This window comes from Silurus meridionalis, chromosome 9, assembly GCF_014805685.1.
Source record: "Silurus meridionalis isolate SWU-2019-XX chromosome 9, ASM1480568v1, whole genome shotgun sequence".
Lineage (NCBI taxonomy): Eukaryota > Metazoa > Chordata > Actinopteri > Siluriformes > Siluridae > Silurus > Silurus meridionalis.
In genome coordinates this window covers 16418322-16433889 of record NC_060892.1, presented here as the reverse complement: position 1 = coordinate 16433889, position 15568 = coordinate 16418322, and the positions used below count along the sequence as shown (strand labels likewise).

At 37.1% G+C, this 15568-nt stretch overlaps 1 protein-coding gene across 1 annotated transcript in view; it reads right to left on the bottom strand.

Moving 5' to 3' along the window:
• The window catches only part of ext2 (exostosin glycosyltransferase 2), a 33957-nt gene continuing 18389 nt past the window's right edge, over positions 1–15568 (bottom strand). Inside the window, exons 10-15 of the mRNA XM_046856832.1 lie at positions 11967–12156; positions 7846–8012; positions 7152–7295; positions 6589–6717; positions 5674–5756; positions 1–538 (exon numbers count right to left, since the gene is read on the bottom strand). Coding sequence (XP_046712788.1) covers positions 400–538; positions 5674–5756; positions 6589–6717; positions 7152–7295; positions 7846–8012; positions 11967–12156 — 852 coding nt within the window. The 3' untranslated portion in view covers positions 1–399. The remainder of the gene's footprint in view (positions 539–5673; positions 5757–6588; positions 6718–7151; positions 7296–7845; positions 8013–11966; positions 12157–15568) is intronic.

The window sequence follows — 15568 nt, the reverse complement described above, 5'->3', positions numbered from 1 at the left end:
CACAGAGAGATCCAGGACATTTAATATCCGTGATAATACTTCAAAACTCTCAAATCCAATCCTTGTTTTTTCATAAAAACATATAAAATGCCACAATTGTGTGCATTATATTAAGGTCAAACACGACCTTTCTGATCAGTGGACCCTAATTTTCAGTGTTATTGACTGACACAATCATGCTCCCTTTGACGTTCCAGATATCGGTTCTGCCTTCCTGAAGATCCATCTCGAAAAAAGAACAAAGTAGAAACACAGCGATTTCCTCCATCACGTCATTTCCCGCCCCGTCAGCAACCATACAAGAAATGCTCTCAATTTGAAAAGTTCAACAAAAATCGATGAGTCCTAGAGCGTCTGTGACGTGATTTGTACGAGACGAAGATGTAAGGAGGGGGTCGGTCATAAACTTCCAATGTTAGGAAAACTCTTGAGCTTCTCCGGAAAGTCATCCTTGTATAAAACAGGATCAGCACGGTGCTCCACCACTTTCAAAGGCATGGTGCCGAATACAGATGCAAATTTGTTTATGCACTCGGACCTACAAGAAAAGGAAATAAAGATTTTCTGTTTTAAACAGGTGCATGAGAATGAGACATTACAAGTTGCATTGAAATATCTTGAGTTCCTTGCAAAAGTGCTATGATCTGTGAAGCATGGGGGTGGTGCATCACGCTTAGAGTTGCCCTTAGCCCCCTGTGCCATATTTGTATATTCTTAAAAGCAGATTTAATTGCGCTCCGAGAAGAATAACACTTTCTTTTAATTTCATTTTGATCATTTAAATTTTATTTGATATTTGCACCACCTGAATAAACACCAGTGAACTTACATGCTTACAGGTTGCCCCACCACCTCTGAAATAAACCTCTACCTGACAGACAGGATGTATATTTTTATTATTTATTTGATCAATTAGTGTGCAGTTGTCTAAAATGATGTTATACGCATTTTTACCTAAACGTCGATTCGAATTAGAGCGAGATTTAAGGCGAACAAAATTGCGCAAAGTTTCTGAGAAAGACAAACTTATTTTCTTCCTCTCAACAGAATATCATCCCAAGTCAGAGTAAATCAAATATTTATTTTCCCTGCAGGACTCGAGTGCTAGTCGACAACTCAAATCTAAACGGACCTCTGCGGGATGTAATAAAAACTTGTGACGAGAATTTATGACTGCCTGCATGTCAGAAGAATGATCACAAGCAAAACAAAGAACCTACAAAAGAAGTTATAAGATAATTAGGGTTCTTAGCTTTCTGTACCCTTTAAGCCTGTATAGAATCCTTTTTGTACTTTATTCAACAAAAAATAATTCATCATACCCTTAAAGAACTTGTAAAGAACGCGTTTTTAATAAGAGTTTACTGAGTATTCAGTGGCTAGAGCTTGAATTACAAACACACACACAACCAGGTAGAAGATGTTTAAGTGTTTCAAATGTTCATTCAGAAGCTCTTAAGCCTGGTGTCTTAAAATTCCTATGCAGACAATCATTTCCTATCAAAACAGATTTGCAGAACACCTTATATTAAAAGCTAAAGACTGCTTTATTTATTTAAAATAACAATGAAAGAACCCTTAATAATCATCCTAGATATTTAGGATGGGTTCTGCCCATCCTAAATATCTTGCAATAGGGTTCTACATAAGTACAGTGGTGTGAAAAGGTGTTTGCCCCTTCCCAATTTCTAATATTTTTTTGCATGTTTTCACACTTTAATGTTTCAGATCATCAAACTAATTTGAATATTAGTAAAGGATAACACAAGTGAACACAACATGCAGTTTTTAAATGAAGGATTTTATTATTAAGGAAAAACAAAATCCAAAACTACATGGCCTGTGTAAAAAAGTGTTTGCCCCCCTGTTAAAACTGTGGTTCATCACACCAGAGTTGATTTTCTCTCGCCACACCCTGGCCTGATTACTGCCACACCTGTTCGCAATCAAAAAATCTCTTAAATAGGACCTGCCTGACAAAGTGAAGATCCTCAAAAGCTAGACATCATGCAGGGATCCAAAGAAATCCAGAAACAAATGAGAAAGAAAGTAATTGAGATCTACCAGTCTGGAAAATGTTATAAAGCCATTTCTAAAGCTTTGGGATTCCAGTGAACTACAGTGAGAGGCATTATTCACAAATGGCAAAACCATGGAACAGTGGAGAACCTTCCCAGGAGTGACCAGCCATCCAAAATTACCCCAAGAGCACAGCGACGACTCATCCAAGAGGTCACAAAAGACCCCACAACAACATCCAAAGAACTGCAGGCCTCACTTGCCTCAGTTAGGGTCAGTGTTCATGACTTCACAATAAGAAAGAGACTCTGCAAAAATGGTCTGCATGGCAGAGTTCCAAGACGAAAACCGCTGCTGAGAAAAAGGAACATAAAGGCTTGTCTCAGTTTTTCCAGAAAAAATCTTGAACCCAAGACTTTTGGGAAAATACTCTGTGTACTGATGAGACAAAGTTTAACTTTTTGGAGGGTGTGTCCCCCATTATGTCTGGTGTAAAAGTAACAGCGCATTTCAGAAAAAGAACATTATACCAACAGTAGAATATGATGGTGGTAGTGTGATGGTCTGGGGCTGCTTTGCTGCTTCGAGTGCTGGAAGACTTGCTGTGATAAATGAAAGCATTATTTCTGCTGTTAACCAAAAAATCCTGAAGGAGAATGTCTGGCCATCTGTTTGTGACCTCAAGCTGAAGCCAACTTGGGTTTTGCAGCAGGACAATGATCCAAAACACACCAGCAGGAAAAACCAAATGAAGACTTTGGAGCGGCCTAGTCAAAGTTCAGACCTGAATCCTATTGAGATGCTGTGGCACGACCTTAAAAAGGCGGTTCATGCTCAAAAACCCTCCAATGTGGATGAATTACAACAATTCTGCATAGATAAGTGACCAAAATTCTTCCAAAGCGCTGTAACAGACTTATTGCAAGTTATCGCAAATGCTTGATTTTCGTTGTTGCTGCTAAGGGTGGCCCAACCAGTTATTAGGTTTAGGGGGCAAAAACCTTTTCACACAGGGCCAGGTAGTTTCGGATTTTGTTTTCCCTCAATAATAAAAACCTTCAGTTAAAAACTGAATGTTGTGTTCACTTGTGTTATCTTTTACTAATATTTAAATTAGTTTGATGAGCTGAAACATTAAAGTGTGACAAACATGCAAAAAAATAAGAAATTAGGAAGGGGCAAACACTTTTTCACACCACTGTAAACTACAAAATGATGAGACATTCAAAGAGGGAGTGACGAAGAGAATACTAGTTCCAGCATAGACTGCAGTTCGACAAAGCACTGGTATTTTTTTGTAGTGGTGCAAAGCCTGGCTTTTATGGCAGGAAACATGTTCAGAGCGAAAAGCGTGACCAGAAAGACCCCATCAATCTCCACTGTGCCTCCAGTCAAAGGGCTGCATGGTCTGTGGAGCCAGACTCTATTAGTAACACTCTTTATTCACTTCCAAGGTCGTGCACTTGTTCAGGCCTGGAGCGGAGCGCAAGCTACCGGCTCACTTTCAAGTGCTAAAGCTATCACTCACGCAGAGGTGGCACGCCACTGAGTGCAATTAACTTCCTTAACCTAGTTACATATCTGCAATTCTTCATGAGCTGAAAAACACATTTTTCATTATCTGAATCTCTATAAATGTTGGTAATTAAAATAATTAAAAATAAATAAATAAATGAATAAATAAATAAATACATTTTATTATATTATATATTATATATAACATTTATTTATTATTTGTTTGTTTATTTTATAAAGCCATTATTGTCTAAATAGCTGGCAACAAATGTAGGTACACCCTAAGTGAACATGTAAAAACTGACCAGAGATGCACAGGTTGTTGCTGGGATCCTCATCCACTATTTCATAATGACATCAAAGAACTGCTAGATGTTCTACACATGGGGCTTCTCCACCTTCCGCTTGAGGATGCCCTTCAGGTGCTCAATAGGGCTTATGGCTGGAGACATACTTCATCAACTTTACCTACAGTTTCCTCAGCAAGGCAGTTGTCATCTTGGCGGTGTGTTTGGAGTCGTTATTATGTTGGAAAACTGCCGTTCGAGTTTGAAGCGAGGGCATCATGTTCTGCTTTAGAACGTCACAGGAACACATGTTGGAATACATGTTTCCTTCAATGAGCTGCAGCTCCCCAGTACGAGTAGCACTCATGCAGCCCCAGACCATGATGCTACCACCATCATCTGAGCCAAACAAGTTTATCTGAATCTCATCAGACCACAGGACATGGTTCAAATAATTCATGCTCTTGTACAGGTTGTCTTCAGCAAACTTTTTGCAGGCTTTCTTGTGAGCCAGCTTCAGAAGAGACTTCATTCTGGGACGAAGGCATGCAGACCGACTTGTTGCAGTGTGTGGTGTATGTTCTGAGCACTGACAAATGGACCTTCCGCTTCTGCAAACTCTAAAGCAATGCTGCAGCACCCGTGTCTGTTTTTTGAAGTCAGATTCTGCACCTGACGCACAGCACAAGGACTCAACTTCTTTGATGGACCCTTGCGATGTCTGTTCCGAGTGGAACCCGTGTTGGAAAACCTCTGTATGACCCTGACCACTGCACTGTTACTCAGTTTCAGGGTGATACTGATCATCTTATAGCCTCGGCCTCTTCATGGAGAGCAACAATTCTAATTCTCAAATCTTCAGAGAGTCTTTGCCATGAGGTGCCATGTTGAACATCCAGTGTTCAGTATGAAAGAACTGTACTCAAAAAAAATGTTAACTGCTCTAATACAAGAAACACAAATTTATTTCTTTATTTCTCCTTTCAAGCAGACAAAAACATGAAGTTGATGACTAGGAAATGTGGCTTTGCAGAGTTACACAATGTACTGCTTAGAGTGCATCTCTTTTGTTGCCAACTATTTAGACAATAATTTGGACAAAAATAAACATTTTATATATATATATATATATATATATATATATATATATATATATATATATATATATATATATATATATATATACATAAGATCACTAACTTATGGAGTGTATATTTTCCTCTCAACAATGTTTCTAAGAACCCTCAATCATTTCATGGATGGAGACCTGAAGGTCCTTGGATAAATGTGGTACAAATGATTGTTCATTATTGTCTCTGTAGTATCTAGTGCCTGTTAGGAGTTTAACATTTAGCTCTCTTGCTACTCTCTTTAAGAAGATGCTAAATAATTTAGGGGTTTTAAGCTCATACAGAACACATTATGTTGGATGTTTAAAGGTTGTGACAGAATGAGTGTTTGATTATCTGGTTTTGGTTTATTTTTTTGAACTAAAACAGAACCTAATACATGTCTGTGTAATGGTTTGTCAGCTAAAGTGGGTTCTTTCTTTTGTAAAGCGGTTAGGAAAATGGAAGGCGATGTTTTCTGAGCTCTGGTTTAGCGTGAGCGTCGGGGTGCTGATCAGACTCAAGCTTGGCATGCAAACACAGCCTAAAATTGGATGGAGAGGTTCCTCAGTGTTTGGCTGATAAATGCACATGTCTCCTGTGAAGCACCACAATGAGACTATTGTTGGGTGGGAGGAGAAAGAGAGAGAATACAGAATGTGTTTCAGATGCAGGAGGAAGCCATGCCAGGTTCTGAGAGCTCCCAGGGTTCTGCTCTGTCCTATACAGTGTTTATACTTTACCTCTCCACCATGTGTGTCTGGTCCAACGACAGACCGTCTATCGCCGTGCACTCAGGGCATTTGAACTTCTTACGTGGCGTCACCTGCACAGGAAGCAGGACCAATCAGTTTTTTCACCTGAGACTGAACTTACGTATCAAATTTTTTTACTTTCGTATTATGTTTCAAAAGGTTCTGACATGCTCAACAATTATATATATATATATATATATATATATATATATATATATATATATATATATATATATATATATATATATATATATATATATATATTTTTTTATCAACCAGGTGTGACATCGTGCTGATAAAACTAATAGTAATAAAAGGCTTTGTGACTTTTAATAATAAGAAAAGATTACAATGATAAAATAAAACTAATTACAAGAACAAGAAAAAAAGTTGATGATGATGGAAAAAAGATATAACAAGAAGGAAAACAGAAGGAGAAAAATAAGATAATACGTTGCTGTATTTGTATTGAACATTCTTCAACTTGAATCAGAAGGGTGTGTGTGTGTGTGTGTGTGTGTGTGTGTGTGTGTGTGTGTGTGTGTTACAGTTACTGGTGAATAATGAACACCAGATTGGACTTCCACCCTTAAATGATTATTTTTCTACAACAGCAGGAGTGTCCCTGAGTGTCTTACACCTTAACAATTTGCCAAATTACAAAGCTTACTGATGTAAGCACTACACCTCGTACCTTTCTTATCCATTTATTGCTACTTTTAAGCTTGTGGGATATGTACAAAATGTTTCCCAATTATATTAGCTGCTATTAACAGTGTTTCCATCCCCGGCACAAGTCAGTATGTGTTGAAGTGTACAAGTCTCGTGAAATATAGCAAATATATTGTGCTTCAACAATGCAAGTTTAATAATAAAAGACTGAATTGAATGAAATCTATTTACCTTTATAGGAGCTTTCCCTGTGATGTTGGCCACCAGGAAGTTCATGGCGATATCCTCACAGTTCATATGAGCGTCTACCCAGTTTTTAATGTCTCCCGGCATCTTGTATGTGTACAGATAATTGAAGTACTGCAAAAGCAACATGTATATTATAATATATACTTTATCCTAATATATCCTGAATTTAGTTTATTTCTAATGAGCAAACAAATTTTAATGGAACCAGGTTTAAAAATGAACCCATCCTGATGAAGTCTATTTTGTTAGAATGTTCAGCTGGTCACTGAGGGAGTCTTGAGCATATTGTCAGCAATATGCAAACTGTCTGCAATATGAACAAGCTATATAATGAATCACAACATTTGGACTCTGATTTCATGTTAATTATGTTTTGAATTCTTAACTGTGTGAAGATTTATATATATATATATATATATATATATATATATATATATATATATATATATATATATATATGTTACATTTTTGTATTTATCTGTACACTGTAATGTGAGTACTAATAATTTACCCCAATTTTTTGGAGACAGGGTGCGTTTGAGTACCTTGTGATAAAATGCAGCTCCGGTCAGCACCATGGACACCTCATTGGTCCACTCTGACTCGTACTTCCACTTCCCCATTTCATGGTCCCATAAATGAAGTCGGCCAGGATATCCTACTAGCCTGTCTGGGAATTCCCGCCACACCTAAGACATACAAAGGAATGCTAAAACAAACTATTTTTGAATTTTCATAGAGAATCACTTCCAATCTTTAATATTGTATTACACATAGCCCAACTAAATTCCCAGAGATCTCAAGGAATAACTTTCCAGTTGAGGAATGATTTAAGAGAAAGTTTAAAGCATGAAAAAAGGTCAGGATTCTGAAATAAACACTAATAGAGGTACATTAAGGACAGTTTAAGAATAGGTAAAATTAGATTAGATCTCTATGGGGTTTTTTTCCCACTCTTTGATCCACCTATTCCTATTTATGAACACAAAGCGCTGATTCAACTAGAGTTAGCATTTGCAAGGATCGTCACAGCAGTGCTTTTAGATTCACCATAAAAATATTAACATGCAAATCCACCTGATAATGATTTATCAAAATGGTCATTTATCAAAAAGTGCAGTGGCTATGCTTTGTTTTCTTTGTAATAAGCGCAAGAGATGGAGTGAAAAGGTGTGTGTGTGTGTCTATGCAAAATTTAAAAAATGTAATTCTAAATAAAGGAGAAGTACAATTCGTTACCTCGTATCCAAACTGCAGCTCGTCAGAGGTCAGCATGATGATGTCATCATCAATGGCCAGCACCGCCTCCGTCTCAATCTCATTGAAGGGAAAGAAGCGATTGCTGAGTTTGTTTTCTTTGGTGCGCACCACCTTTAGAGGAACTGCGATCTTGGGCCACAGAGATTCTGTGTTGGGGAATAAAACCAACAAATAAAAAACTGTTTAATATAATACATTTGAGAAATAAGAGATGGTCATAGAGAGGTCAAAGAGAAATGTCTAAACACAACAAGCACGTATGAATCCAACCACAATGACATTCCTCGCAGGGCAAGTAAGACAAGCCACAGTATGTTCAGTTGTGTAAGAGCTTGGGAGTGCGCCACAGCACGAGTAAGATGGACGGTGTGTATCGTGTCACCTAATAAAGATACAGAGAAGGTCCTGCTTTACTATGATATGGGGGAGAGGACATGGTGGGAGTGTGTAATTAAATTCTGAGAGCATACTGATAGGGATTTTTACAGAGCCACTCGTGTACATTCTCGTCTGGTAAAGACGTACAGGGAATAAACTGAATGCTAAAATGATTCACACATCATTTCTATGAGTCCACAGAATTATTTAGAAAAATAACCAGGCTCTCTGAGATGGCTCTTGGAGACTGTAATCGGCTTTGTATGCAGTTACAAGCCTTCAGTTTCCAGAAAAGAAAAATCATTACTCACACATCACCTCTGTTAATAAAGTTCCACATAGAAAACCCTACACTTAAAAAATTGCTCCACATTAACAAAGACGATATTTAACAGTACCCATGGGGGGAGGAGATGGAAGAGAAGAAAAATAAAGAAATACATTCTTATTTCAGCTTTGACCTGTAAAGAGGTCCTTATTAGTCGTAATGGGTCACAAAGCCCCCGCTTGGCTCCACTGACGCCTCTAATCAAAGGCAACACTCACCCATTAGTCCACTTCAAAGTATTCCTCGAAATAATTACATTACTCAAATGTATGTGGAAAACATAATTAATTTCTTACATAGATTGATGTCAGGTGTCTGAAAGGGCCATTGAAGAACATTAATTTCTTTGCCATAAGAAGTATGGCTTGGGTCATTATTCATCTATATCTTACTGGAAGATTTGCAGAATTTGACTGAATCTAAGCACAAAGCTTAGCTCTATGCACTTCAGAATTCATCAAGATGCTTCACTCAACAGTCACATCATCATTGATGTGCTTTGGATCATAAGCCTTTCCTTTTCTTCTCCATACTCTTTTAAAATAATTTTGGTACATGTAAATTTTTGGTTTCATCTGTTTAAATAATCTTGTTCCAGAACTGGCCAGGATTTTTTAAATGTTTTTAACAATATCAAATTTTGCTTTTCTGTTCACGAGTTTTATGGTAGTTTGAATCTTCAAGTCAAACCTCAATGTATTTTGCATGCAGACTCCAACAATGATATGCTTAACCCCTCCTGAGTGTTCCTGACTTTGCTAAATGTTGTGAAAGGGATTTTCTTCACCACAGAAAGAATTTACTTAATACAACACCTTCGTTTTCTTAGAGGTCTTGTGTTGCAGAGAGCCAGTAAATTCCTTGATTTTTAGGGACATGCCAAATTGTTGATTTAGCCCAAAGATTTTGCTTGTGTTCTCTCTCTGAAAGGTCTGGATTTTTATATATATATATATATATATATATATATATATATATATATATATATATATATATATATATTTTTTTTCTTCTATTTTTGCCTGACAATTGCCTCCATCACTTGTCTCGACATTCGTTTAAACCAAATAGTGAGAGGTTCCCATTAGGGGTTGCCACAGCAGATCATCCATCTCCATGTCTTCCCTCACCACATCCATAAACATCCTCCTTGGCCTTTCTCCTTTCTTCCTTCCTGGTGGCTCCATCCTCAGCATTCTCCTACTGATATACCCCATGTCCCTCCTCTGCACATGTCCAAACCATCTCAATCTCGCCTCCCTCACCTTGTCTCCAAAACGTCCTACATGCGCTGTCCCTCTAATAAACTAATTTCTAATCCTGTCTATCCTCATCACTCCCAACGAAAATCTCGTCCTCAGCTCTGCTACCTCCAGCTCCACCTCCTGTCTTTTACTCAATTTACCTGTCTCTTCTCAACCTGCTTCCTACCACAAATCACAATATCATCCTCAAACATCATAGTTAATGGAGACTCCTGTCTGATCTGATTCTTCCGTCAACCTGTCCATCACCACTGCAAACAGGAAAGGGCTCAGAGCCCAGATCCTTGAAGCAGTCCAACCTCCACCTTGAACCAGTCTGTCGTTCCTACTGCACACTTCACTGCTGTCACACTGTCCTCATAAATGTCATGCACTGTCAAAAGAGACCACATGCAAATTCAACACTTGGAACCACACACCTTCAATCTCCTTAATTAAAAAAAGTGCTTATCATATTAGTACAATTTTTTATTTTAATAATTACATTTTATAAATGCTGGACAAAAAAATTCTGAACCTATTTCAGCCTTCTAAATATATTAGAAAAATTTGCTTCAACAATATTATATATTGTGATGTATGGTGTCTTTAAGTACACTGAGATATATTATTTTGGCATATTACACATACATGCTGAGAAATTACTGAATTATTTGACTGGAATTAACAGTCAGATCTAACAAAAAAAATCCTTTGATATCAAAACAGTCTAAAATACAGTAACTTGTAGTCTTGCAGGACTTTAATGAAACACTCGTTTAGAGCCGCCTTACAATCTGAAAATGGACAATGAAGTGCAGCAATATAATGATTTTGGGATTTAAAGTAGCAGTTGTTTAATTATTTTTCTTTATTTAACTGCCAATAGTGGGTAAAGTGTAATAAAAACTAAAAATTGTATTTAATGAGTAATAGAAAGTTATATATGTCTATAGACATGCAAAAGTAAAAGAACAAGACCTCAATAGAGCAAATATTTTCCACTGGCCTTTTTTCCTAAACATTCACTAGAATATAGGCCAAATAGTTGCTTCTCATTTACAATCTAAGCACGAGCCAGAAAACCAGTTTGGCTTTGGCTCGACATGTGGCTTTGAATCTCGACATAACAAAATCTGATTTAATTCAGGCTACAAAATTCAATTCCTTTACTCAACGTTACAACTTTGTCTACAAGCACAGGCTTATTTGTAGTTAAAGATTAAAACCGGACAGAAAGTTTGTACGTGATGCACAATGCGGTGAAAAAAGCCAGAAGCTCGAATGACAAGTGTACTGATGATAATGCTTACCTGTTTTATTTTTAAAGATGGCTTTTTTTTTTTTTTACTTTACATTTGAAGTAAATATGTAATGAAAATATATATTTTTTTTCCTTTTTCCCCTAGAGAAGTCACATAAATGTTCTTTTCATTTCTTTTCTAATCCTTAAAAAAAAAAAAAGGGTGATGCACTTGCTTACTTGTTTTTTAATTGCTTACTTACCTACTTATTTTCTTTTGCCTCTTTACCTTTCTATTACTTGGTTATTTATGTACATATTTCTTACCTTTCGCTTACTTGTTTTCATACCTAACTGATTACCCACCTTCCTGTTTACCTATTTGTGTTTAGTTATTTATCTTAATAATTTACTTGTTTGCTTACCTAAATAGGTTCTTGTGTACTGTTTCGTGCTTCTTCACTTACCCGACTACATGTGTATATGTGGGTTGAAGTTTGTGAAACCGGGAAAAACCCCAGGAAAAATCCATAAATTAGCCGATTCGTTGTTTAAGCCACGGGGTTCAAAACGTGGGGAAAAAAGTAGCGGAAAATTATAGTCCGAAAAATACGGTACTTAAATATTTGCTTACCTATTGGTCTACTTTATATGCTTTCCAACTTATTTATTTACCCACCTGCCTAAAACATACTTGCTTGTATAAATACTAAATAGTAAATACTAATTTACCTATGATTTACCCACCCTTGAACTTGTTTTCTATTAATGATGCTTATTGTCTTATCTATGCACTTTCTTGCTTTATTGTTGATCACCTATGTTGACTACCTATTTACTTGTTTACCTAGCTGTTTGTGTACTTATTAAACTTGATAAATAAATGTAGTGTAAAATCGATTCAAACCTTCAGGTGGAATCTTGTTCTGGTTATTCCAGACCACCAGCAGCTTAGCCAGACTAGGCACTTTGGAGATCTCTGTGATGACCCTGAAGAGACTCTCAACGCGGTCATAGGTCAGAACCACGGCGGTGAATCCAGGAGAGCGAGGAGGAATCAGTGGGAGGAAGAGTGGACTATTCACACTGGACCACTTCTGTTCAAGACAAAAAAAAGGATTATTATTATTATTTTTTTTTTAAAACAATGTGATTTTACATATTTGGTACGAAGGTGTTGATTCATTTCCAGCTCTGATGGTGGTGGAGTTGCAAACAATAAGTTTACACACATTCTAATATGTTATTGTTTACTCATACAGCACTGCGGTGCTCCACATATAAACAGATTAAGAAAGCGAAAAACTAAAGATTATGCAGAAAACCACACACTGAGGATGCCGAACAGACCATTAAAACCAGTGAGGAGCTTCGAACCCACACACTGCAGACTAAGCCTGAGGTAATAAGCAGCCGGAGGAGTGCACTGTGACCTTTGTCTAAACCTTCTCCCTTAAAAATTAAAAAAAAAGCTTCTCAAGCACCAGTGTTCCCAGTGAGCAGAGAACTCCAGCTTGGCCTTTGAAAGCCAAAAATGTCCTCTCTGTAATCAGGAGAAAATGCACCCAATGTTGGCCCAAAAGCTGCCCCGTAAAGTATTTCTGCCATGGAAAAAGTCTTCACAAAGCACCCATCTATCAAAGTCCAATCTGTTTAATGCCCTGTTTGTTTAAGTGCTACATTCTTTAGTGTGTCCAAGCATGAAGCTTCAGAAGAAAATGAATTGAGAATTTCGATCAATATATCTGGTAAAATTTGATTCTGTTTGTTTCTTACCTACTTAATTTCTTACTTAATTGATTTTAAGCAAACTTCTTTACTTCTCCACTTGCGTATTTACTTAATTATAGACACGTTTATTGTAATATCATGTACTTGTTTATGAATGTACTTGTTCACTTTCCTACATACTACTTTATGTGCATTACTCGTTTACATATGCTCTGGTTTTCTTACTTACTTACTCCTCTTATTTGTTTGCCTTCTTATTTTACCTACCTATCTTGCCTGCTTAGTTGATAATTAACTTGTTTGTTTATTTAAATACGTATAAAATAAATAACCCTATATGTTTAAGGTGCTGGGAATAATAAAAATGTCTTTTTTTATTATATCTGTAAAATTGAAGCCCTAAAAAACCCAAAATTATTTAATTTGCATATGCAGATGAGCTGTCTTTGCATGACTCGGCTCCACACTGTTAGAATGCCTAAGGTCTTGGCTGTTTTTACTGGTAGGTGAATTTTATGGCTGCACTGTTGCAGAGTGGGTGCAGTGGGGGTGCACATGGGACCTGGCACGACTTGGGTGAAGCTAGGGGTGCTGGGATATTGCAGGCGTCAGTGGTTGTCTGCTGCCAGTGTGAGGCTTGGCTCTTCTTCCTGGCCCTGCTTTAAAAACAGCCCATAAAATCTCAAAGATGCACAGACTGGAGTGGAGATCAAGTGACGCTGTAAAGTAAATACTGCAAAGTGCTTGCTTGGAAGCTCTCTGAAGCGGTCATGTCGAGCGCTGCTCTTTACTGGCCTCTTTAAGGAGAAGGAAGAACGAGCAAACAATTTAAAACTTTCAAATTTCCAATTCATGGTATTTCTTCATGCTGGAAATTTAAAGAAATGTTTACAAATAATAATCGGAATAGTGCTAAGATAATTTGGTTTCTCATAAATTTGTATTAGAAAATACTAGATATGCAAGATTTTCTGCAAGATTTGAAGCCAGACAATACAGTGAATGCTTCATAATAATCTTTATAAATAATGCACCATTCATGTTAAGAAAAAAGCTATATATATCTGTGTTTTGCACTAATGTGTACTTTTTGCGCTTGTTCCAGGATTCTGCTTAAATAAATTATTTAATTATTATTTATTCCACTCGTTACTAAGAATTGTAGATTCAGCCGAAAATACAACAGATACAACTGGACCTGATTAACATAAATATATAATATAATCGCCACACTGTTACTTAGCTAGAGCAAAGTTACAATAGAAAGGCTGTTGATTAAATCATTCAGTGCTTAACAGAAATAATGAATTTGTATGCTACTGGGTTCCATTTTGATTCACTTGTATTTTAAACACTTAGACATTTACACGTGCGAGCATTTTTTAAATGTGCATAAGTATTTAATATACAGGAAATCAACATCGAATCAACAATCAAATCATGGTCTTGTGAAACACAATCAATTTGAATCAAGAAACATCAAGTCGAATCAATGTGAGAACTGAATCAAATTAATTCAAGAATCAAATCAGGATATTCTGAATCAAAGCATCTGTGCTTTACTAGTCTGAAAACAAACATCTGTGATGAAGTGTCTGTTCACACCCTAAAGGTTATCATTTTTCCATAAAGTCTGTGAGGGTTTTATTCTTCGTATACCAGAGGCCTTTCCAAAAACAACTGTACTTATATTATAATTACAAATCCTGAGTTAAAGCTTTACCACGGACTATTACAAATGCTGACACTGGAGACTTTCTCCATACATTCCTATGACTACAGAAACACCAAAGCATTAAAAGAAGTGCATTAATGAATGGCTGCTGCACCTCTGTCAGAGCTGTAGTTATAGAAAATTCAACATCAAGCAGAATATTTCTAATAATGTGCATATAGACTGCACATGAGAGTGTACAGCGTCATTAATAAAAGGTTCAAAGACTGCACAGAGACGCTACGCTCTATATATTTCTCATGAACTCTAACACAAGGCTCCTCCTCCTACAGGTGCTCACAACACACACGCGACAGGCGGTGGTTAACCAACTCAGTGCATCCTTCACTGTCTGCCACCACAGAAACAGTCATCTTTCGCTCGACACCAGTCAACCGTCCTACTAATAAAAACGAAGCGTTTTAGGCGACAGGAATTTCTTTGAAGTGTCTGACACGAACACACGAGCCGAGAGGGAAATAACTGAAGCACCACTGTGATATCTAAGTGGTAAAGCGGTGCGTGAGTGTTCGACCTGGAACCTGAAAGTGCTTGGGTTTAATTGAGCAGGCTCCAGTGTGGTTTGGGTTGTGCCTAAAAAATAAGAAAAATAAACAAGAGGAATACGAGATTCATAAAAAGTGCTTTGTGAGGAAATATCTGATGTTCACCTGCAAATTTGGAGTGTGTCTGGAATTTATTTAATTTTTTTTTTTTTATCAAAATGTCAACCATAACACAGACCACATTTTTTTATCCTATAGATGACAAACAAAAAAAAACCTTAATCGTACAGAATAACTTCTTCGCACCATTAAGAAAAAAATACTACATACATTTTTGGTTATTATTAATGCTACTGGGAGGTGGTATCTCATCGGTTAAGGCATTGGTTATTGGACTTTGGATCAGAAGGTCACCACCACCAAGCTGCCACTGTTGGGCCCTTGAGCAAGGCCCTTAACCCTCCCCTGCTCAGTTGTAATTACTCTGGATAAGGGTGTGTGCCAAATGGCATAAATGCATAAGTGCACTTATTTACATATGCACTTATTTACTTGCTT